Genomic DNA, 25,598 nt, shown 5'->3' with positions numbered 1-25,598 from the left:
TATCTATATTAAGTAAGATCTTCGAAAGTTCTTATATTTAAATTTCTATTAGGTTTTAAATCTGTTATTTAGGTAAATAAATTCCCTAGTAGTTTTATAATTACTTTTAATATTTTTTCTTACTATAACAATAAATATTATTATTGCAACAATGATGCATTTTTTCATTTATAAGAACTAATCTGCCGATTACCTTTCTTTGTAATTATTGTTATCCTTATAGTGCAATAACCCCGAAAATAAAGCTTGGTTCCTTGAAAATACAACAACTTAAATTACTCTTGAGGTCTAGCTCACTCTTATAATTCCGAGCCTTAATCCCATTAAAAGGTACTTCAATAATGACACTTCTGTCCCAAGCATTTCTTAATTATTTGCACCTACCATAAAATATTAGACCTATTCTTTAACCTTTGAGGTATGTTGTACATCAACTAATTATATCTGTAAACACTCTTCAAATAATTAAGAACTGCTAAAAATCCAGAAAAAATAAAATGAAGGTAGATTCTGTTTTGGCAATGTTTAAAATACAAGTATAAACGGCCATTATTTTAATTTTATGGAAATCAATAAAAAATAAATTGTTTATTTCTTTTGTTTTTTTATTTGCATTGGAGGCCTCACTGCTGATCAAGCTGATATATCAGATCTGTTATCAATTTTCACTATAATACGTCCTATCTGTAGTTGTAATGTTTATCCACATTGTTTACATACAATGAAAAGTTCCTTTAGTTAAATAATTATAAACTAAATTAACTTTTATAATTGTATGCAACTGTATCACTCTTTCATAATGTTTATAACTGAACACGTAGTAGACTACAAATAACTTTTCCAATATAATTCTTCTGTCCTTATTTTTAAATGATGGCTAAAGCAATCTATAGTGACTTTAAAGCTGCGAAATAAGATAAGATTAAGATAAATTAATTAGTCTTAATGAAAAACTGCCTCAAAGACTTTTCTCTTAAGCAGGAGCGTCATTATCGTTTTTGTACCTTTTTCATTTAAGAAAATTAGACTTTTCTTTTTATATCAAGCCTGTTTTAACGTAATGTATATTAAATGAGTTTGTATTAAAGGCAATATATGTATATATTATATTATATCTATCAATATAAATAATGAAAAACATCTGAACATAATTATGCTCACATTAGTTTTTTATTTAACATTATATAATGACCAAAATTTATCAACATTTAATTTTATACTTAATTTTTACTTTTTGTAGGCTATTATCAAATATTTATATCTTCATGCTAGTCATTATATAAACAAATATTTTCAATTGTACAATTCTAGGATTTACTTGTATAAAGTTATTTAAAATTTTGCTTATTTTAATTTTTTTTATAAAAAATAAAATTAAGAAAAGTTTTTAAAACTAAAATCAGTATTTTATTATTTTTTAATATAGATAGTAGTAGCGGCTATAGGGATAGGGCACAAGTTATTGACACTTTAGCGGAAGATTTTGAGTTTTTTTGTGGTAAAATGCATGATTTTGATTAAATATTTATTCAACGATTTCGATACCGACCTTCTCGAACTGTGTTGTCAATAATTGGGAAAATTTTTTGTGAGCCAGTTATTGACATACTCATCTCTGACACAAAAAAAGTAATGTTTATTTTGAAATATCACAATTTAGGAAAATAAAGAAACCAAGAAAATATTGAAATAAGTTTATAGTCCACAAAAACATAACACACCTCCTTAAGCTGAAACTTCCGAGTCCGAAGCATATAGTGACTAATGTAGAGTGCTGTAGAGTGCTGCATTTCCTTTCTTTTCTTGGCCACTAGCCACTTCATTTTGGAGGGAAGTTGATGATCAGCTAAATGAGGTTTCAGCTCACAACTAGCACCAATATTGAAGCGATATGGTGGAATCAAACTCTTAATATTTAAAAACAAAGGTAGCCAATAACAAGTGCACTTACCCTAATAGTAATAATTAAGATACAAACGATAACTCGATAATCGAAAGTAATATTGTTATAATAATAAAAAAGATAAATTTAATTTGTTAACTATAGTCCTTGTGTGTTTTCTTTAACTAATAAAATATTTCGGGAGTGGAAAAGCTTATTATTGTTTAGTAAAATTTCCAAAGGATTCCGGTGTCTATTAATTGCCTGCAGTCTATCAGTATGTGTTTAACAGTTAGTGGCACGTTACTGTATCTACATGCTGTTCTAGTTGTTCCAGTCTGAAGCCAGACTTCTTTGGTTAGTCGAGTGTGTCCGATTCGCAATCTAGTCAGCACTATTTCTAGAACTATGATTTCCTATAACTTTAAACGAATGCCGGCAGACCTTAAGACAATGTCTTAACCGGATTTCACTCTGTTTAGATTTAATAATTTGAAAATTTCACTCAACAGCAGTCCTATTTTCAGAAGGTTTCTATGTTTAGTATACAAATGAAAGCAAGATTATTTCTTAGCTTTGTGGGATTTATAGTTACATTCTTTTTCTACAGTCGATCTATCATCAATATCTCGATCTTTCATGTAAACGATGTACTGATACTGTTTTAAATAATAATAAAGATTTCCACTTCTAAAGAAAGAAGAATTCAATATTTGCTGGTAGTTTTATTTCTTGATTTTATTTCTTTTACTGTGCCTTGAAAATGAATCTATGATTGGGATCTTAAATTTTATCTGCAATGTTGTTGTTTTTTTTTTACTTTATTGAAATCGTCCAGATATGTAATTGAATGAATTTATCATCAAATATGCAAAATAAAATCTGACTCATTGCACCTGAGTTCCCTAATACGTAAAAACTTTTGATCAGATTTTTAAAAAATGCATGCTAACAAAATTCAATTGGAAAAGTTCCTTCCTTCTGCAAATTTAAATTTTAAGGAGGCCTGAGTAATGATATGAAATAATCATTCGACGATTTCTATCAAGTTTTGGAAATTTTATGAACAATAACGAAGTGATGGAACTCACCTCCATCTTGTTTCTTTCTTGCCGCACCTACTAATTCACTCCTGATTGCATCTAAGTTCAATGAGAACTCCATTCTCATTTGATTTATATTGAAAATCGAACATTATTATACTTTCATTTAATTTAACCGTTATTAGGTCCCTGTAAAGCAAACAGGCGGAAAGAGGACAAAGATGATAAAGCGATGATGAAGGGCTAAATACTAAAGGACCCTGAGGCTAAATACCTGTTAGGAAGGCAATGAGGTAGCGGAGGTCCGGGTCGATGCCTAGCCTGGCCCTCCGGGAGCTCTCGCTATAGCCCACTCTCGAGAGGAACTCTTCCTGAATCTCAAGTGGCCGCTCCGCTCTGCCCAGGGGTCGCGGCTCTCCTCCACCAAACTGAAACGGTCAAAGTACAACTGTTATGTGTATAATCACTATCACTAGTCTCCTTCCAGAAGAAATAAAATTCAGTAATTCATAAGTAACATTATTAACAATAACAAAAATAAAGTTAGTGCGATGCGCGTATCAGGCAACTGTCACTTATTCCACTTATTTTTAGATAGTTATTTCTTGACAGTTTGAAACAGCAACTTCTTTATTATACTTCATCTTAATACATTTCCCATATTATCTATAACTTTTTGAGATAACGAGTGGTGAATTTAATGGATTATTTTACAAAATGCCGTTAGAGTCATGAGCGGGAGCAGAACCCGGCGGCACCTAATTCAGGTGTTATATAACATTTAATTATTAGACTAGAAGTTTCATCCAGCTCCTCTTTAGTCTTATACGGACGTTATTGGTCAGGACTGTTGAAGCCATTTTCAAGTTTTTTAGTTAACAAAACACTACGTTTTCCTCTTTTCATGGTTGCTATGAAAATTAAAAAAATCATGACTATTGTCATAACAATCATAGATACATGAAATCAACTGTATACAACTTGAAAATAAAGCAAAGTTTATGGCTAAACTTCGCAGAAAATAACCACGAAAAATACAACATTAAAATTAAAGTAAAAATTTCATACATTTGTTTGCAAATTTTTAGACCGATGATTCTTTTTTTCAGAATTAATGTATCCTTTAAGTTGAAAAACAAATTAGATTAAAATAATAAGGAATATATAAAAGGATAAATTATTTAATATAAAACTAAACTAAAATAAATCGAAATTATGAATATAAGAGATCGGGAGAAGGAGCTTAAATGAAGACAGGTTTATTGTGGCACAATCTGTTGAAAAGTTATTCGGAGTAATATTTTTGGAAGCTTCGATTAAGAAAGAGATTAATAATTAAAACTAATATCTGCTTCTTATTCACTGATAGAAATTTTACAACTTTACTATTACATTTACTTTTATAATATATACATATGATAGACTGTATGTGAATTTGAAGTCGGTCAGGGCTGTGGTCAAGATGAAATAGAAAATAGTATAAATAACTATTTATTTATAGCCGACGTTTCGACCCAAAATGTAGGTCTTCATCGGGGCAGATGTGATGTATGAAGGTGATTTATTCAACCCAACGCATTCTGATGGCGCAATTCGTAAAAAACAAATTTTGACAATTTGACAAAGTTTTATCTGTTTCTCTAATTTATATTTACTTCATAAGTTAATTAATACTTCATTGTAGAATTATATTACCAATTATCCTGAATTATCATAGAATTTTTTTAATCATATATTTTAAGGAGGCGATTTTTTATTTAATAAAATTATTCTACAATGCCTACTATAAATTATTCCAAATCATTTATAATTGATTCTTATTTTAATTTCATAATTGTTTAATTTAATTAAAGAAAACATGAAATATTACTATAGGATAGTTTAAAAAATATTCATTTATTTTTCTTAAAATGTCTTCAATCAATCTCATGCCTGTATACAGTGTTTAGCTATTATAAACTATTCCTACGTTGGGATTTAACAATATAAATTGTTTTGAACTAGGTTATTTTAATGATTTATGTTTATAAAAGTTATTTATCAACATTATAAACCTTTGTCAAAAGTCATATTTACAACACAAATAAAGATTCGTAAGGTATATTTCAATCAATAATCAGGAGTATAAGAGATTGTCTTGAAGTCTTTTTATTACAATAATTTTGTTTTTATTGTGATGTGTATTAAGATGGAATTGGCTGATTTCGACTAATATTTTGAAAATGACAACATTGGTAACCATAAGGTAATAATAAATGACCGCTATCGAAGGACTGACTACAGCTCTGAGTCAGGAGCCAGAGGTCACGAGTCACAGTGAAAGTTGTACTCGACTATTTCTTCTAATGTACTATAATATGTTTGGCCCAAGCCAGTTCGCTGGGCGGTCGGGTTTTGATGCAGGCTTGCGATTGTTTTATAAATAGGTAATAATACTGATTACAAAAGCATGACAGCATTATAGCAATTACTTTTTCGAAACATAGGATAATGCCACAGGAAAACTATTAAGAACTAATTAAATATCTTTATTAATATCATATAGTCTACACATTTTTTGAAGTTCACACATTAGTTTTTACTAATTCACGCAAAAACAGACACATTTTTAAAAATTATTATTCATTTTTAGGAGATCAATTCTTCTATCATATCATAACAAATAGTGAAGGATTCATAATTCTCATTAATTTTATTTTTGGCTGAAAAATAAATAAATAAATTCATGAATGATGAAAGTTTTTTTATTACTTAAATTTAATTAATTTTTTCCCCTAACCTAAAACATGCGAACAGGCTTGAAGCAAGGTACTTTAGTTTCCCAAATATATTTTAACCCTTAATATGAAAGGGGTTAAATTAACTTATTTTTGTTTTGTTTTTAGGCCGTATGATCCAATTCCATATAAAAATTTGAATATTTTTGATTATAGAGCTTCTTATTAATGAAACTAGTATATAGAGACTTGAATTTAGTAATTAACTGTAAAATCAATTTCGTAAATCGGATATAAGTTCTTTTTTTTTTTTTTTTTATAAAAAAAAATTTATTGTCTGAAATGGACAAAGCTCCTTTTTGATCTAGAGCTTCACAATTAATATTCGTAATATTGTCTAAGTTTTTTTAAAAAAATTTAAATAAATAAATAAGATACGATTAGCTAATATAATACGAATCTAATTCGTTGTTAAGTACCACGTGATCAAAGCCAACATGAGTGACCTAGTCCAAGTATAAGCCCTTTATTATTAAGTATTCGAAGCATCTAGACTTTCTGCCGATCCAACACGCCACAGTTGGACAAATATATTTTTTCCTTACTGCAGGCGAGCAGAATTACATCACGAAACGTAAGCAAATTGTTTGTTTACTTTCCATATAGGTCATCGATACTGGTCAGGTTTTGAGAAATATAAAATTACCCATACAAATAAGAGAAGTATTAACTTATTTTTATTTTTTTAAAATAAACATAACTTTTAAAAATAAAGAAAACGAAAACAGCTGGATAGGGCCATAACGCGACTGCAATATTTTCAGTTTAAGTTGTTTTAAAACAATTGTGAAATATCAGCCATTTAACTTGAAAATCGACTCAGCCGTTTGTTTGCTCAAGAAGTCACACTATACCTAGCAAAGCCAACTACCTACTTTGCGTCTATGCCATACTAGGGTTTAGATTTAGAGTGGTAGAAAGGATGGAAACTACTTTAAAAAATATGAAGACAGGATCATGGTAGATTGGGCCACGATGTAATACAGGTTCTTATAAAATATTTTCTAATATTATAAACAAAGTATTTTATAGAAATAGAAAATTCTCAACCCATTGTAAAATACTGGAGAAATAAACGAGTTTCAATACTCACATTAACAATGAAGTCAAGAGCTGGTTTAGTTATGATGAATATTGTTTAGTTATTCTAGCCGATGTTTTCACTCGCTAAACGCTCTAGATTAACTAAATCGAGAGATAAGTCGGTGTTCGAGAAGTGCACGAAATAAGTGATAGGAAAGCAAATCCGGTCAAATTTAGCTCTAACTGCGAAAATTCGAGAAACAAAAAATGACGAGGGAAGCGTGATGTCTTGAGACGCATGTTAAATAAAATATTGGTCTAAATAACAAGGAAAATAGTAATAATGAGATAAGGAATGTATTCATTTAACTTTCATTTTTAAAGTTTATCGTTGGTTGATGTACAAGTTCAATCAGGGATGGGACGAATAGAACTATTAGGTAGCCCAATATTCAAGTGGTTAAAAAAAAAACAACGGAGCTGTATACTAATAAACAATTTTAGCCATGTCGATTCTCCAAACTAACAACAACGATTTAACAAGCGCCTTTCTTCTTCATTAAACTTCCTATTTTTTTTGCTCTGTATCACCCATATCTTCACACTCCCTTCACTAACCAATTCGACAAAAAACAAATCAAATTAAAGCAGACTTAATTTGATTTGTTTTTTCAAAAAAATTCTTAATATTTTTTTAATAGTTTGTTGTCTTTATTACTGTTTGTTCATTCCAACTCCAAAGAGACTTCAATATTTAATTTTAGCGTCTCGGGGACAATGTTTGGTGTGCCAACAAAATTCTATTTATATCTATTATATTATTTTGTTCGAGACTGGTAGTTTTATTAGTAATAACAAAAGATATTCAAAAAGTCTCGGGCACTATTTAGATATGGGCGTCCAGATTACTGATTTTATTTTCCGAATAACTTTGGATTAATTGCTATTTTATGTAATATTTAGAAAGAAATTAACGTTAGAAACAAAAGTTAGCATAATATCTATATAAAACAGAATTACTTCTCCAAAGCCTGTTTCTTTAAGCATATCGAATTTTATCAATATGAGCGAACGATTAACTACTTCTCTTGTACTTCTTAGGGTTATACTGTATTAGTTTTCATTTATTGAATACAGGAATCAGGGGCCTAAAGGACGACAGAGCTGTCGGATTGTGTCTATAGAGTAAATACTGCATTCATTTTATAACACGGAAAAGAGTTTACGAAGGACTGGGTTGTTGTTATTTAATATTACGGAGGGAATATGGAAGCTGTGATGTTTTAGGATGGAATATTTCTGCATTGATTAACGCTAAGTAACCCCATCTCAAGTCATCTTACAATTTCTGCTCTGATTGGTACAACCACAAGCTATTGACTAGTTTCATAATCAGTATAAAAAAAATTAATAAGTACAGGAATTTTTAGTCCAAGACAATTTAATAAGCCCAGAGATGATTTTTAATTCTATATGTCTCGCGTATGAACTTGACATACATATTATAATTATAAGGAAATAACGCAAGATGTAACGAACATTGTAATAACAATACCAGAAGTCTTAAGGTCATTCAAGCGAGAGGAAGTAATAATGTCCTTGGAAGGTTCATTTTGATCGAAAACAATCCGCAGATACAGCATATACATTTGTAAATTCATCTTTCTTTTCATCTAACATTTCTTAATAAACTAAATTTATATTTCATGAGGTAAAAAGTTTGTTAAACAACATAAACCCAAGGCAAAGTGTTCCTCTATGTCACTATCAGATATAAATAGAGCCTTCGATTTTGCAGTAAAATTAAAAATATTACCAATAAAACGAATATCTCTAAAAACAACAATTTTTAGCACCGTGTAATATTTTATTTTACTATCTCAGCAAATTGAAAAATCTCTCTTTATCATATAAAAAAAAGTTTTAGTGATCATCGTATAATATTTTATTTTACTCTACTAGCGAATCGAAAGCTGAACAGTTAGAAAGTCTGTACAGTTAATAAAAGATAAGGAAGCACAAAATATTTATATTTATTACATTATATTGAAAAAAAATACAATCTGAACTACAGGATACATGTAAATTACAATTGTACAATTACAAATATGTTGGTTCAATTCATGTTGCCAAATCATAATAATAATGTATACGTAAGACTTTCAATATTATTCATTCAATCTATATTCATTCTCAAATCTAGCAACAGCAAAGCATAGCTGGGACTGCTAGTGAACACATCTGAATTCGTCTGATTCCCTGTTGCTAACCTTTTAAAACAGAAGCCGGCTGGCTACATTCTATGGAAATGAGATTCCTAACTAACGTCAAAGGTCAACCGAAAAGGACAGATTAAATTAAACGTTTATCCTGAACAACTTTAAAGTTAAATTAATTAGATATTTCATAGAAAAAAAACTAGGATGTAAAAAAAAAAATCATGAAAATGAGCAGCCAAACTTATTTAGTGCGAACTAGATGAGAGATGAATAGATGAAGAACAAGGCACACAATAGAAACGGAATTTGGGAGGCTTTTCAAGGACGCTTGTAAGTCTGAAGTAAAAGGTTTGACTGAAAGCATGAGTTAACTTTGAATGGCAGTAAAACTGAGGAATATAAGATATAATATTATGTTACATAAAAAGTTTTCGATCGGTGTTATTTCTTGCTCAAGATTAAATTGGTAGTTCAATAATTTTATTTTTTTTTACAACTTATTTTAAAGATTTAGTGCAAACCATATCTTTAAATTTACATAATTTTCATGATGTGTAACATATAAATTAATTTAAAAGAAATTCTTTTAGTAAAAGAATTAATTAACCCGGCTTATAAGATGATATATAATAAACATCGGAAAAAAAGAAAGAAAAGAAGATTAGTCACCTTTCTTCTTTTACTTATAGAATTTGGGGGAAGTAAATTCATAATGCTTAAAATTAAAATATTTGTAGTACAGTCTTTAAAGCTATATGAGAACTTTAAAAGTTATACTATCGAAAAAGTTAAGACATACAATATAATACTAAGCTAAATAATTCAGTACCACTAAAAATTTTATAACTTAATAAATTTTCAAGTTTAGTTGATTAAAAATTTTTCTGTTAAATAACATCTTTAAAAACTTGAGTTCCTTAAAATTATGTTTAATTAAGTTATTTGTTTGAATTAAGAGAAAATTAAGTTTCTATAACACCATGAAATATACTACGAAATTGCAATTGAAAGAATAAACATCCTCCATTATTTTATATTTTTTATCAAGCAGTTATAACTAATCGGTATGTAATAAACGACACCTCATAGCAGCAAATGAAAAATTAATGATGTAAAAAAGGTTGTTCATCTTTTGACCAGCCGCTTTAACAATTATAATAGGAAAAAGAAACTACCTAAAGCATCCACTATGAGGTCATTTAACTCAGTCACGCTTGAAATGCCAGAGCAACCCAGAAAAATGAGTTATGTTCTACTGCTCCAGCCATAAAAAAATATATTATCCGAAATAAAATAATCACTAGAATTAATATAAGGTATTGAGTAAATAAAAATTTATTAAATTGTATTTTTGGGATTCATATGTAAACTACCGTAAACAGCCCATATGGATCCCGTTATTTTTTTACGTCCGATTAGATATGAATTTTCTGCGACCAGCTTTAATATTCATTAATTTTTATTAAATATAATTTTATTTAGTCTCAGAGGTATTGAAACCGGAAAATATTAAAGATGATTTCAATACAAGAACAATTTCTTATTTAATTATTACCTTTTTTGACATTACAAATAACATAAAATTTATTTTAAGAACATCTGATCTCGAATTGAAATCTGTATTGAAATTGCATTAACTTTGATTAATAATTGTATTATTATCATGATGTAGTATTATTTTTATTAATTGCAATAGATAGAGGGGGATTGTATTGAATCGGCGAGTTCAATAGGAATAAAGATTTGTAGGTATACTTCAATAGAGCTGAGTACGTTTCTTAAGTAAATTTTTTATCCACCTTTTTTTCCAACTTATATTTACCAGAGAACTATATTCAAAGAAATAGCTAAACAGAATAAAGATAAGATGCGATGAAGCGATGACTAATCGCCGAATCGGATCTGGAACCATAAAATCCCAAGAGAAGCATAAAATCCGCCTCCGCTGATAAGGCTAACGGCAGAGCCGGCGTGGAGAAAGACCTGCCACGGATTAACCTCTTCAAGGAATGCGTTCGCCTCTGCCCCCTGCCGATTCTTAACAGAGCACCAGTACACGCACTGCCGGCTTTTGCTTGGGCAGTTACAAACTAGCTTTCAAAATCATATGTTCCGTTCTCTCTGAAGATCCAATGATTTCTACGAGTACCCACTCATTTCATCAAAGTACAACTAAATATTTAAAATGAACTGATTACCAACAGTGAGATACGGAGGGGATAAGAATGAAATACTGTGTTTTTAATAATTAAGAATTTTGATTATAAGCCTCTTGGATTTTTTTTTTTTGGAGACATTGTAATTGGATTTCTAAATATATTGGGCTTGGAGTACACATAAAAAATCTGACGCTAGATTTAGATAGTTATGCATTTGGACCTTACTAAGCTCTTCCAGCATACAATCAGCATTACGAGATGATGAAGAAATAACGGATCGTAAATGGCTTTCATTGTTTATGAGTCTTTCGAATATAAATATCAATTTTGTTCACTCACGCGACTTCCCTTACCTTATAGATATAAAGACAAATATAAGTAATTGTTAATATTGGCTTAATAAAGATTTTTTTTTTAAATTTAATTTTAGTTTAGCTTGTTCTTCTATGAAACTACATGTCATGAAGAGTCAAGACCAGCATTCTGATACTGGCGTATCTTTAGCTTATTGGCCAATTTAATTATATTTAATAGGATCATCTGAATGCTCAGTGAGATGTACAGTTTTCGATTTGAAGGAGTTGGTGCAAGAATATTATAAGGCAAATGATGTAAATTTTCCGATAGAGGCAGTTTCAGAAAATACATTATACATACATTTTACTCCAGAATATTATCGGAAAATATTTCAGAATTATGGCGTTAGACAAACTGATATAATAAATAGCTTTATAGAGAAACAAAGGAACTTTTTGTGCAAAATATTAATCGTCTTCAAACTCATTGCTTATCAGATTCTTGCACCAAGCTATTGGAATAATTCCAAATTATTCAATAAACTATTTAAAATTGAAGGATTTACATTACAAGAAATACTTTTAAAAAATATGTGCAAAATCAAAACGCCGTTTTTTTTAATAGTGGTTCGATTTGGCATGTCTCAAATGGTCCATATTTAATTTACCATAAAATGTATACTTTTTGAGTAAGGCGCGAATAAAAATTTATTTTCGTAATGACTATTTTACCTGAATGCCTCAGTGTTTTATTATATTTAAAAATTAAAGGTTTTAAGAACAAGTTTTTTCACAATCGATAGGGGTGTTCAGACATTATAGTATTGTTCAGACACGGGGCCTATACGCATAGTTTCGTTAAAAACTGCACATTCTACCCAATTATAGTACTTTCTTTATTCAGTAGAGGCAGGGAAGTAAAAAATGCTTAGTAAACATTATTTTTTATATATTGTTACAATTTCGACGATAAACATAATTGAATAATAATTATTAGCTGTTTTGAAAGAGAACTGTTTTCGATGAATGGATGATGGTAGACTGTGATGGGAATTGATGATGATTAATTTTTAGTCTTTTGTCACTGTGGATGAGAATGACAACAAACTCAAATGAGATGACCAAACAGGTTTTGACTGAAAAGTTGGTTAGTTTAAAATCATAGTTGATGTCAAAATTGCTCTAACTAGTTTTATTGTATTTATAATAAAGTCATATTTAAAAAAAAATCACTGATGTACCTACGTAATTCTAGCCCCAGTGAAAATTTTGGAATCTGAGAGTAGTATGTGTTAGTCGCGAAAGATCTAACACAATGGTAAAAACTATAATTTACAAGCCAAGGTGTTGAAAGATAAGTACGTAAGAGTTTAAAGGAACCTGAGAAAATAGATACTTCTTTAGCGTTGAAAAAAATATAATGAGCATCTGATTTCCTTGATTTAATGAGATTCATTCGTAAGAGGGAAAACTACAACAAAGGAAATTATTTTGCACACCTTTTCGTCCTCTAAAATTGTCAAATCGTACAATTTTGCGGTTATAAATTCAGATGTTATGAATTAAAAACAATAAGTAATTAATTTTAAAAATAATAAGAAGTTTTAGTAATATACAGTAAGGTGTGGATGATTGTTATTTTCAAATAAAAAAATATAGAGAAAAATATTTACAGAAGGCTAAGAGGAACGTATTGTCTTTGGAGTATTTGTGAGGAGTGTAGGAGCAAATGGTAAGGTACCACTTAGTGTATTATAGCAGGCTATTATCATGGGATATAACGTGAGCCCTCGTGGAAACCAAGCCTTATAAGGCCACCAACAACTCCTATGTATCGCCCTATACCGTAATACACCAAGCATTTAGATTTTCATAATACGGTAATATTGATGTTATATATTAATACAAATACAATCTTATTGGCCTTGTCAATTAAAGCAAATCCATTTTTTTCACGAATAATTAATTACATTCAAACCTTCATTTTCAATTTATCTCCATACGTTTTTAATGATACTTTACAAAAAATGAATGGCTTTAAAATTTATTGAAAACAAGAAACAATAATATTTCTTGTGGCTTTTCATTGGACTCAAATTATTAATTTAAACATTAAATTAAGAAATTAGTTCGAATTTCCAAATATCAATATATTAAATAAATATCAATTAAACGCATAATTTTTTTTAATTGTCATGTGAATATATAAATACTACCTTAAAAAAAATTTGGATTTGATAAGAATTCGTGCGGCCATTCTAAATATAAAAACGAAAAATGAAAACTTAAAAAACTTATATGGAATAAAATTTGTGATACGAATAAAAAATATTAAAATTCGATATTGAAAGTTTTTTTCGGAATGCAGTTATCTACGACCCTTTTTAAAAGGATTAAATAGAGTTTTTAAAATTAGTTAAAATTTGTTATGGTCTATAAGGATAGTTTTAAAATTTTAAACTAATAATTTATCTAAATATTATCTATTTATTTATTTTTAGAGCGGAGGTGCTATCATTTTATTAAATATATATATTCTAATTTTATTCTTATGTTTAAAATTATAAACAAAGATTTGTACAGTTTTCTCTTATTAGTCTAAATTGAGTAAATGTGAAGTAACAAACGACTACAAATATATTTTTCTTTCTGCTACTAAAGAAAGCACCAAACTTTAGATTCAAGGATAATAATTTATAGATTAATATATAAAACAAATTTAATTTAGGGTAAATGAAAGTTGTATACTGCAATAATATATCTTAAATGGGAGAGTAAAGTTATTGAGCTTAGTATTGAACGAATTCCTGAACCGTAAGTAAATTCTAACCATCTAGTAAACGTATGAGGAATTGACTGTAACGTAGGGGAGAAGATTGCTGTAGGGCTGATCTTTGGGATTTAGGTTTGAGTGGCTGTCATTGGACAAACGTAGGAAGACAGCGATTATTGTCCTGAGTATTGAAAAAAAAATATGGAACTCAAGGAATCGGGAGCACCTTGACAATGAGGTCCCGGGGCAAGTTGACCCTTTGCCCCTCGTTCCAACGCCACTGATCCAATCCAGGTTCTGAACCACTAGGCTACCTTGCTTTCTTCAGTACAAGGTTAATGGAATATAAATTTATTACACCTATCTGCATATCTTTAATATTCCAATTATTATAACATAGTGTTATGAGCTGCCAGAAATCAGAAAAATCAGATTTATTCGTTGAAAGTTGAAACATAAGTGGAATGAAATAATGGCCCATAAAATAGGATAAATAATGTGTTTAGGTATGTGCTATAAACTGTTCGTTTGAAGATGTGTGAAGATTCTTTGAGAGAACTGTTCAGCCGATTTTCACTTTTGATGGCTCATATTATTCAACAAGATATCGTGATTATTTAGAAGAAAGTCAAGCTCAAGATACTCAAAATGATTGTATCAAATATGTTTACTCTGTCTGCCTGTATTTATGCCATTTTTGAGCTGGTCTCAATTAATTAATAAGGTTTATTAATTAGTTTAGTTTAATTATAGATAAGTATTTAATTATTAGGTTATGCTCAAATATTCCAAGAATGATTTAAAAAAAAAACAATTTGATCTAAAAAAACAACAAACAAAAATAAAACCGTACTGAACATGTTCAGTCTCTTCGTATGTTTAGGTCGTGAGCTTGTTGGTGATTTACAATCATCATAAGTTTGATAACTCAAATTACTTCCATCAATATTTTGAAACTTTTTATGCTCAAAATAGGAAGACAAATTTGCTTATTATAAATTAATATTCTAGACTTTCTGTTGTTCCTTCGGAACGTCTTGGAACACTGGTTTAGGCCTAAATATTAATGTTTTCGAAATTACATACGGATTAAGCAGGGGTCAAAACTAACTCGAATTCATTGAAGAAGGTTAGGTATCTAATGTGAGAGTTCTCGCAGGAGTAAAGTAATCTAATTTATCTTGTGATGACGGATACATTTTGAATCTGTTATCTATCTGAGGGACGTTTGATGATTTCTAAGTAATCAATAAGCTGAGTATGCGTCATTATCTGAAAGTTTATAAATCATACGTCTTGTCCATTTCAACCTTTAACGTGAGCGCCAGTCCTTGGAAAAAAATAAGAACCACTCCTTTTGTTCTCTAATAGATTCATAAGTAGTAAACAAAAAATTGAAAAAGAATACTAAAAGTTATTACTACCATGCTCTTTTTTACTGTAAACGAACTACGGTAATTAAAAAAAAAACCTGAGAATTTCACACCCTATTTTTTTTAAAAATGTTCTTCAATAAAGGAGCGAATAACTCTATTCTTAAAATTATTATTAAACTGCTGCAAGCTTTGAAAATATTTTCTTTACCTATCAAAAAAACATGTTTTCACTTATCTCCCTCAAAAATATTCACTCTTACTCCCTCATTTTAACATTTGTTCCCTGCATTATCACTACATACAAAGTACTAGATGCTACTATTCCGCTAAGTAAGTATGATAATTTTCGCACTTCGAATTGATAAAAATTTTTTATTGAGTTTTTTTGAAGTGAAATTTGCGCATTTTCATATAATGTCCCGTATGCTTCAAAATAAAGGTTCGATGGCAATAATAACAATGAAAACGTGGAGTTTATTTATTGCTTACGAAGTTTAGACAAAAAAAAGGACTTAGGATATAGTATTACATGATACATTTAAAATAACGAAATTATTAATGATAAAAATTAATAAGGAAAATTAAAGTGGTGACAGTTAACAATTCTAGAGGCTAAAATAAGTTCAAAGGGCGTTGTATTGGTTAAATATAATTCTTGCTCTAAATAAATAAGAGAAAAACATATTCGAAATACTGAATGTATTTTTTTTTTGAAATATGGAAAATAGTTCCTCACTGGTGGACGACAAGTAATTTAAGTAAAAATTACACAAAGATTGGCAATTTCAAACAATATTAGGTGCTAAAAAATCCTAATAATTTAAATCTCTCAAACAAACGCAAACCAGCTTTTTAGAGAGTAAATTCAGTTTGGTAGAAATAGAGGTAGTTAAAAGAAATAAAACATGGAGCGCTGGACCGGATAATGTAATGCTTGAATTACTCACCTACCTAGCATCTGAGCACGGTGGTACGCAAGTGGTACGGTCTTCGACAAGACATGGTTGTCGAACCTTAAGATAGAAAATCTTATGATTGCACGGGAAAAATTCCAACGTTTAGCACATAAAGTTTATTGGACAGATAGGCACTGAGAAGATCCAAAATACATTTTGAAAACTACAAGCTTACCTTCTCACACAAGCCAGCAGGATTTAAACCACATCGAAGTACCACTAAGGATCTTGGGGCTTGACAAAGACAAGCTGTGTCAGCTAACTAGATCTAGCTAGGTCAAAAAGGTTTGGCTCTTAGCTATTATATATTCTTTATAAATCAACATACACATCTAATAAATCTAACAGCTAAAGGACTTTGCACTCGAAACTGCCAACAGGTACTCCGCAATTACATGGTTAAAGGTGTTGACAAACGATTCTCAATATAGTAAAAAAAAAAATGGAAGGGTTGGAGTTTATCCAGATTTACAATTATTAGCCAGTGGGGAAGCTGGTAACTTTTCAAGATACAATCAGAACAGTTTTTCTCACCATAGAAAACATAATAAACAAATTTCGACCAAAATTTGTTATTCCAATGGATTCGCAGGCAACCGTGATTACCACTTCTGGTACTTTGTACTATTCCATAAATAAGTTTATATATGACAGAAATTGATTGAGGTGTAGATTCTATAAGTATTGTAAAAAGACTTGTTTTAGATTGGGTACCGACGCCATATGGATTAGGAATTAAATAAAAATCTGATCAATTAAGTTAATAAGGGACCAAAAAAGAACAGCAAAATAAGCCTATAACTCCCCAGGTACTATTCATATAATATAAATAACAGTAGTTATTGGCGTTATGGCCTTTTTCTAACCTCCCCACCATGTCCCGGAGCTGGTATGCTACTACTACCATGCCTCTGTAGTGATAGATAGTACACGTATAATTAATGAAGGTTTCTCCAGCGACGGAACGAAATAAGATCAAGATTGGAATTAGAGATACATACAGCCGGGCATCCAGTTAAAGAATAATAAAAACAAAACAAGCACAACAGATTTCTAATTTCATATGTTATCTTAACCTGACAACTGTGGAGAGGACTTCAGTAGCATTTTGGTTCATAGAGCACGGGGTTAAAAGAATATACAGCTAAATACATATACTTTTAATTTATACTATAAGTATAGTTCTAGCACTCTCCGAATAATTTATAACTGATATTTCCTGGATAAGAAATAAATCGTCTTACTTTTGACCAAATTAACATAATTTCAGTTTTAAGAATTGAAAACTGGTCCATTGCTTTCTGTGTTACTAGAACCAGCCTGGTTAGTTCAGAATGAATTTTTTTCATGCTGAAATTAATTAAATTGGTGGTCCTTTCAATCAGAAATGAACTAAGTCGAATCGCAAACGAATACGATAAGCGATCTATAATAATAATTATTAGATCTCTTGTACCAATCTAGTACTTTGCTTGATTAAAACTTTTTATCTTGTGTGAAAGGGGTGCGAAGATTTTTCTTTTGAACTACTTTGAGATTTTCGAACATATCTTTGTCTGTACAGGATAAGCTGCGAGTGTTGAGACAAATCTATTTCTTTGAGGATGATGTAGTTATCCATATGACTTCTTACTATTTGCGTTATGATCTTACTCTTTAATCACTCAATAATAACGATTGTTTACATCATTTATGGCTCTCACCAAATCATTGAGACTGTAGAAGACATTCATGTTTTTCGCAGCATCAGCCCTTAACATATACTATACCTAATGCATTATCCATCCATTCTCCCCATTATCAAGTGTTATCTCAAAATGCAAAATGCAAATGTGTAACAGACGTTTCTCATGAAACTATTAATGTCCTTCCATTGCTTATTAATTAGGTTTATGCCGACTGTGGCAGATAATAATTATCAGTTACCTGTAGCCACTGAGTCGACCCTGTGGGTTTGGGAGCCCTCCGAGGTCCACCCAGCCTCTTGGAGTAGGTATCCTTAATCCTTGGACAACCGATGGTCTAGTAACAGTACTTCCTAACAAAGTATTGGACCCCGGACCTTTCATTGGTTATAGTAGTACAGATTTAATTTAAGGTTAGATCAGCAATCAAAAAAATAATTAACATTAATAATACTTAGAGCTATCCAGACACTTCTAGGAACCCGTGTTTTAAGAAATTATAAATGACAGCACAAAGCCATACAGCACTATAGGATGTCAACAATGAACTACTCTCTCTCTCTAACAGCCCTCTGGGTGTAAATATATTTAGTATTATATAATTTCCCTCCGTTCCAATATAAATTACCTTCATAATATTTAGCTTTAAAAAAAAAAATATATAGTCATTTGATTAACAAAAACACTATATGTAAAAAAATACAGAGTTCAGTGCAAACAAACATTAATGGAACATGTAAAATAACAAAAAATAGTAAACTGATGTTGCATAATGTATTTTAAGAGCTCTAATATTGAACTGTAGCTTTAATAATCATTTACCAATTTATCTCATTTATACAAAAAGATAATTTAGAAACGGTGTAGGCAAATATGAGGAATATATTCGAAAATTCTCCGCTGACAATTTTAAACCTTCTTACCAAGTTGATATGAATTTAAAAAAAAAACAAAGAACATAACGTTGTGAATGCTTTTAGGGCCTAGATGAACCGCCTATCTTGCTCAACGAGCCGCAATTTTACCGGCGAAGAATCGGAAGGTATTGTTGATTGTGTAGTGCAAACTGTGTTGTGAATTACTCCTCAACAAGGAACTAGATGGCGTTGGCACAAAATAGGAACACGTGGAGATTGTTGCTGGAGGAAGTAAGGGACCCGAAACGATGTGTGATTCTGATGTTTATAAAAAAAAAATAACATCCTTAAATGAAATAATAATAAAAAGGAATGAAGTAATAATGAAACTATATGTTTTTCCGTTTGGTTTTCACTAGTACAGTAGACTGTGCACTCTTGTACCAGAGTAATGACTCATGATGCACTCAGTGCTTTCTTCGTTTCACACATGTGGATCAGATAAAGAATTGTTTCCAATCACTAAGGAGCCTATTAAACTGATGCGAGGCCATGTGCAAATCTTGTGAGGCTTCCCATATTATCAACAAGTTCAAATCTTTAGGTTTAATCCCCTTCCTAGACCTATGCCATACACATTTGGTAAAATTTAGTTAATTTTTATGTTACCTGCTACAGCAAGAGAGAACTTTCAACTCATTTTTAATATATTTTTTTCTTATTTCCGTTACAAGCAAGATGCTCGGTGAGGTTGAACCGATCGAATCTGCCAAATTCCAACTCTGTAACTTATTATTAGTCAAATTTGGACTTTGCAAATGGTAGTTTTATTCAATGAAACGTAAATTTTAAATTACTTGGAAAATGTTTGAATATCACTTTTGCTGAATATCATCTAATGTACATATAAATAATATAAATAAATTATGACTCAGATAAATTAAAATTCTAATTATCAAGATTTAACCAGAAATACAAGTATCAGTTATTATAAGGAAAAGATTTGCAGGAACTCATTTTAAAGAAATGCCTTTTACGAAATCGTAATATCGATGCGAAGTTCCTCGACTTGAAAAAACAATTTTACTTTCCAAGGTGTAAGATGTTGAAAGTGCTAAAAGGAGCCTGTGTAAATAGGAGAAGAGTTTATCCAAAGGTAAGAGAAGCAACGAGTAGGAACTGTGGGCAGCTAGCGTGAAGAGTTTCTACATTGTCTGGAGTCCATGGAGGGTGTCTGGAGCCCTAGGCTCCACAACAAGGACCTCACACACCGAAACCGCTGTGCCACTTCTCTGATAGTTTTCGAGTGACCTTCCACCCGTCTCGGGGTCCATTGTTTTCTATATGGGCAATCAGGAGATTGTCGAAACCATCTTGGGCCATTGTGCCCGACGGAAAGCAGGCTTATTTGACCACAGTTCCGTGCACAAGAGACCCACTGATACGTTATATTACAAAAAAAAAATAAAAATAGAATAACCTGTCCGTGTATCAAGTAAAATTTTATGAGAACTGGTACTAAAAATAAGAGGTGAAGATTACAATACTATGCACACAGTAAAAGTATATTTATTAGTTTAAATGTTTTATTTATTTATTTTTTATTTTTTTCAAATTTATAGTATTTAGAATTATTGGAAATGCAATATAAAATTGTGAGGGGCTCTGGATTCTTTTTACACGGGTATAATAAACATTAAATAAGCTGGTCTTTAGCTTTTTATGCTGTTTCCACATCTGTTACAGTATAAATATATACGAACACGAAAATATATCACATTTTCTCAATATGTATTCTTGTAAAACATATGATAAATTACTTTATTCCATATAGGAAATGAGTGTAAAATCTTCCAAGACAAAAAATTTAATTATTACATTATTATTTTCAAAATCCATTATAAATTCAACATTTCAGGAATGTTTGCAGTGCCATATTAAAGTACGAGAGACTTTTAAAATGATATTCATATGAAACTTGAAATAGATGTGTCTACGCTAATCTTGTCACTCAAATGTTTGAACCTGGAACTCTTAAATATGCAGAATATCTCTCGGTTTTGAAATCCGAATCCGTTGAAAACGAAACCATTTTAGATACCCAATAGTATGACCTGCCACACTCAAGGGAAATAATTATTAAGGCTGTATTTATACCATAAATAAATAAATAATCTAAGTAATAGAAACTAAGAAAACAACTGAGGTAAAGATTTAAAAATAAATCATCTTGAACACATTCATGACTATAAACGATATTAAATAATAGTAAAATATGAAAAAACCTAAAATTAAGAATTAAATAAAAAAATTAATAATTTTGAACACATACCTGACTATAAACGATATTAAGTCATAGTAAAATATGAAAAAAACTAAAATTAAGAATTAATTAAAAAACATTAATATTCTTCATAACATTCATGACTATAAATGATATTAAATTATAGTAAAATATGAAAAAAACTTAAATTAAGAATTAAATAAAAAACATTAATCATCTTCAACACATTCTTACCTACATAACATATTAAAATATGTTAATAACATATTTAACGCTTATTCGGTATAGAAAATGAGAGTATAACTCCAAACATAGGTATATTTTAATTTTTAAGTTGTTAAAAAAAATCTTTTGAAAACTTCAGGTAAAACTTGTAACACAACTTTGAAATATATTTAAATATTGTTTATAATCGTGTTGTTACACTGTACTCACCTTGACTTCGTATTTACATTTTGACTTTCTTAAATTAAATCTTACGTTGACAAAATTTTCAAAGTTAGCAATTCTTCAAATAGGTTTAATGTGAATAAATAATGTTATTTTGACAGTTGGTTCTATGCCGCCCTTGGACACATATTTGTTATGTAATTTTATTATTAGATATTACGTTGTTAGATCGAATTAATTTATAAATGCATTCATATATTACATAAACGATGGTTGCAAATAAATATTTAGTTAAAATAATAAATTAAGGAAATAATAAAATCACGGCCAGTATAAACAGTTGTCAACATGAGATTAAACATGAATGCTGATATCAACGGGAGAAATGATGTGTGACGAATGACACTCATAACGGCTCCATCCTATAAAAAAATACTGGACCACTGGCAGTAAAGTGGAGATTCTTTCGACAACGCTGCATTTGAATAAGATATAAATTGAGTGACAGTTATGATGCAAATAAAAAAATTCAAAAGAAATACAGGGAAAGTATCCAATCAACGAGGGATTACATTATAAATTTCGTAGTAAGTAAGGTAGTCTTTTCGTAGTTTCATTCATTTTAATTAACAAGAAGCATAGATAATCTGACTGTGCTAAATGTTTAACAAGAAAAATATGTTTTTTTCGTTTTAGTAGAACAATGAATATAGTGTTTTATCGAATATTTAATTGACACCAACAACGAACACTTCATAGAATATTATCCTCACCCGAACAGCTTACCGAAGGAAACAGAATTTCAAAACAGTACAGATGAAACATCATACTACAATGTTTAATTTACAATTTGAGAATTAAACAATATATTGAATACAGTAAAAGATTCATCCCCTGGCCCTGACAATATTTGGTATGAAATGATTAAAAATCTTCAAACAGCACAAAACAATAATTACTTGATTACTACAACTAAGTTTGGCAAACCGTTAAATTACCGAATATTTAGTGCAATTCTATTCCAATTCTAAAAACCGGTAAAGATAAGCGTATCCCATCTAGCTACCGCCCAAACTTTCTTACAAGTTGTATCTGCAAAATAATGGAGAGAATGGTCAATAGAAGATTAATGTGGATCATAGAAAAACATGACCTTATACAGTCATTCCAATCGGGATTTCGAAAAGGCCGATCTACAATACACTTGATAATATTGGAAACAGAAGCACAATATGCTTTTATTAACGGGAAACAAATGGCACTGTCTTCATTGATATGCTGAAAGCATTTGACAATATAAATCAATTATTTCACAGAAGCTGTCCTCTATAGGAATCACTGGACAAATGTTCTCATTTCTCAGACAATTTTTGACAAATCAGCATTTTATGGTACGAGTCGTATGTGAACATTCTAAGAAATACAGGCAGATTAATGGGGTACCTCAAGGATGTGTCCTCAGTCCCACTCTATTTTCTCTGGCTGTGAATGAATTAGGACTCAATTTGCCTAGGGGAGTTAAGCTAAGCCACTTTTGTTCGCTGACGATATGAGGCAGTATTCAAGATATTCAACTTAAACTACAAGACGTAATAAAAAGGATAAAAACGTAATAAAAAGGATAAAAACTGATCATATACTGTCACTATTCAATTTTCCATATACAAGATAAAATACCTCCACTTCAGTAGAAAACGAAATACACCTCAACCACCTGATCTATTTCAAGGAAACTCCTTATTACCATAGATTTTTAGGCCTAACATTCAATAAAAGACTGACCTGGCAATACCATATCTCTGCACTAAAAACTAACTGCACAAAAAAACTAAACAATATCTGTTTACTAAGCTGTACCTTCTGCGGTGCCGATAGAACTAGCCTTCTTAAACTTTATCAGGTATTAATAAGCTGAGAAATGGACTACGGTTCATTCGTCTAAGGTTCGGCTCGTTCCCAAGTGCTTGCTAAACTAGATAAAGTCCATCGCGCCGGAATTCGAATCGCTTTTTAATCCAAAATTTTTCATTCTTTTTCGACAAAAACAAAATTCAAGACTTCCGTTATCAGAAAGACTCTCCTTGGCTATCGCTTTGCTCAAAACGATAACAACTGACAAATCAGAAAACAATCATCCACTATGGACCCTCTAATGTCCTAAAACAATTCGACTTGTCCAAATACTCTAAAAATAATACCGAATCAGTTGAATATAAGATCCAGTTTTCTCTAATTCAAAACATGCCAGAATCCTTTATAATTTATACAGACGGATCAAAATCAAACCAATCAGCAGCATCATCCTTCCTAACTAATGACTCAACATATAAAATTAAACTCTACAAACTATGCAATATATTCACTGCCGAACTCAGTGCAATAGTATCAGAACTTAAATTCTTTTAGTCTTTGTTACACGACAATAGAACATTAATTACTGACTAATTAAGCTCGTCAAAAGGTTTAGATTGTATGTATCCAGAGCTCCAAAAATTTCCAGCATCCATTTTTACTTAAACCCCCTTCATAATATGGGTATGTCAGTTGCATTTATATGGATTCCAAGCCATTTATGAATCGCAGGGAATGAATTAGCCAATCACGCTGCAAGAGAAGCACTCGCGCTCCCTAGGGTAAAGCAATTTTAACTCCATCAGAAATGAGAAAAACCCTTGAAAAGGAAATCAAAGAAAAATAGCAATCTTTGATGGAGTGAAAGCCCAAGGACCAAACTGAAAATTATTAAAAAGGACGTCAAGCCCTGGGGTTCCTCCAGCGCTAATGCGTGGAAAGAGGAAAGGTCGTACTCACCAGGCTGAGAATAGGTCACACGAGGCTCACCCACTCCTATCTATTTCAGAAGAAATGCCTGCGAACTGCCAGTATTGAAACGACAATTTGACAATTAGCCATATTTTCCATGAATGCCCAATTTCACATCACAACTCAATCTTAGGATTAAACCCATATATTTCAAAAACTCTCGGAGACGATGATAAAAAAAAATAGAAATAGTGCTTCAGTTTTTAAAATCAAAAGATTTACCGACAAAAATATAACCTTGGACGGGTAAAAAAATAATAATAAAAAAAAAGAATAAATAAAATAATAAATAATCAAATTAAAAAACATACAAATGTAAGAAAAATTAAATGGGGGTAAAAATCGCGTTGATGACAACTTCATAGAATAAAATCTCTATATTAAAAATACAAATATTTCCGGTTTGTATGGCAAATAATAAAATTGTCATTTTCTATTCAACATTAGGAGAAAGAAAAACTTCTTTTAAAAACCACAAAGTTGTGCTGCCAACTTAATTGGGTTGCTAGCTACACATCATACTTATTCAAATCTAATTTAAGTACGCTGTGTAATGATTATGCAGTGTAATAAATTAAGAAGTAGTAAACTCATTAGTGAAAAGAAAGCGAATTAAACTCGGATCAAGTCGTCTGCTGAATACAAAATGTTCACGGTTACGATTTTATGTTCCATTAACAATTATGAGATGATAATTTTCCTTGTTAGTCTTGATTACAACAAAATAATTACTGTAATTTTTAAATAATCTCATTACGAATTTGTTTCAATCATTATAAATAATTATTACCAAACAATTATTAAGTATTTACTGCAAAACAGATGTAAGTCATATTTGGAGTTTTGAGATAACCACTATTTATATTATTAGTACCTGTTTTACTAAGGTAATAAGTCATAACAGGTTTTGTGTTAAACTAGAAAGTCACAAGCATAACCAATTATTTAAACAATTTAAGATAATAAACTCACGTATTAATCAAATAACTAATTTTTAATAAAAATAAATTTTGATAAGAACGAAATGTTCACTTAAGCTCTGAACGGCTAATATA

At 30.4% G+C, this 25,598-nt stretch overlaps 1 protein-coding gene across 1 annotated transcript in view; it reads right to left on the bottom strand.

Moving 5' to 3' along the window:
* Positions 1-25,598, bottom strand: part of Phlpp (PH domain leucine-rich repeat protein phosphatase) — a 131,286-nt gene that overhangs the window by 67,137 nt on the left and 38,551 nt on the right. Inside the window, exon 3 of the mRNA XM_014425309.3 lies at positions 3,200-3,353. Within this exon, the coding sequence (XP_014280795.1) occupies positions 3,200-3,353 (154 nt within the window). The remainder of the gene's footprint in view (positions 1-3,199; positions 3,354-25,598) is intronic.

This window comes from Halyomorpha halys, unplaced genomic scaffold, assembly GCF_000696795.3.
Source record: "Halyomorpha halys isolate HHAL.00 unplaced genomic scaffold, Hhal_1.1 Scaffold505.1, whole genome shotgun sequence".
Classification (NCBI taxonomy): Eukaryota; Metazoa; Arthropoda; class Insecta; order Hemiptera; family Pentatomidae; genus Halyomorpha; species Halyomorpha halys.
The sequence above is the reverse complement of the archived record's forward strand: the minus strand, read 5'-3'. Positions and strand labels throughout refer to the sequence as shown.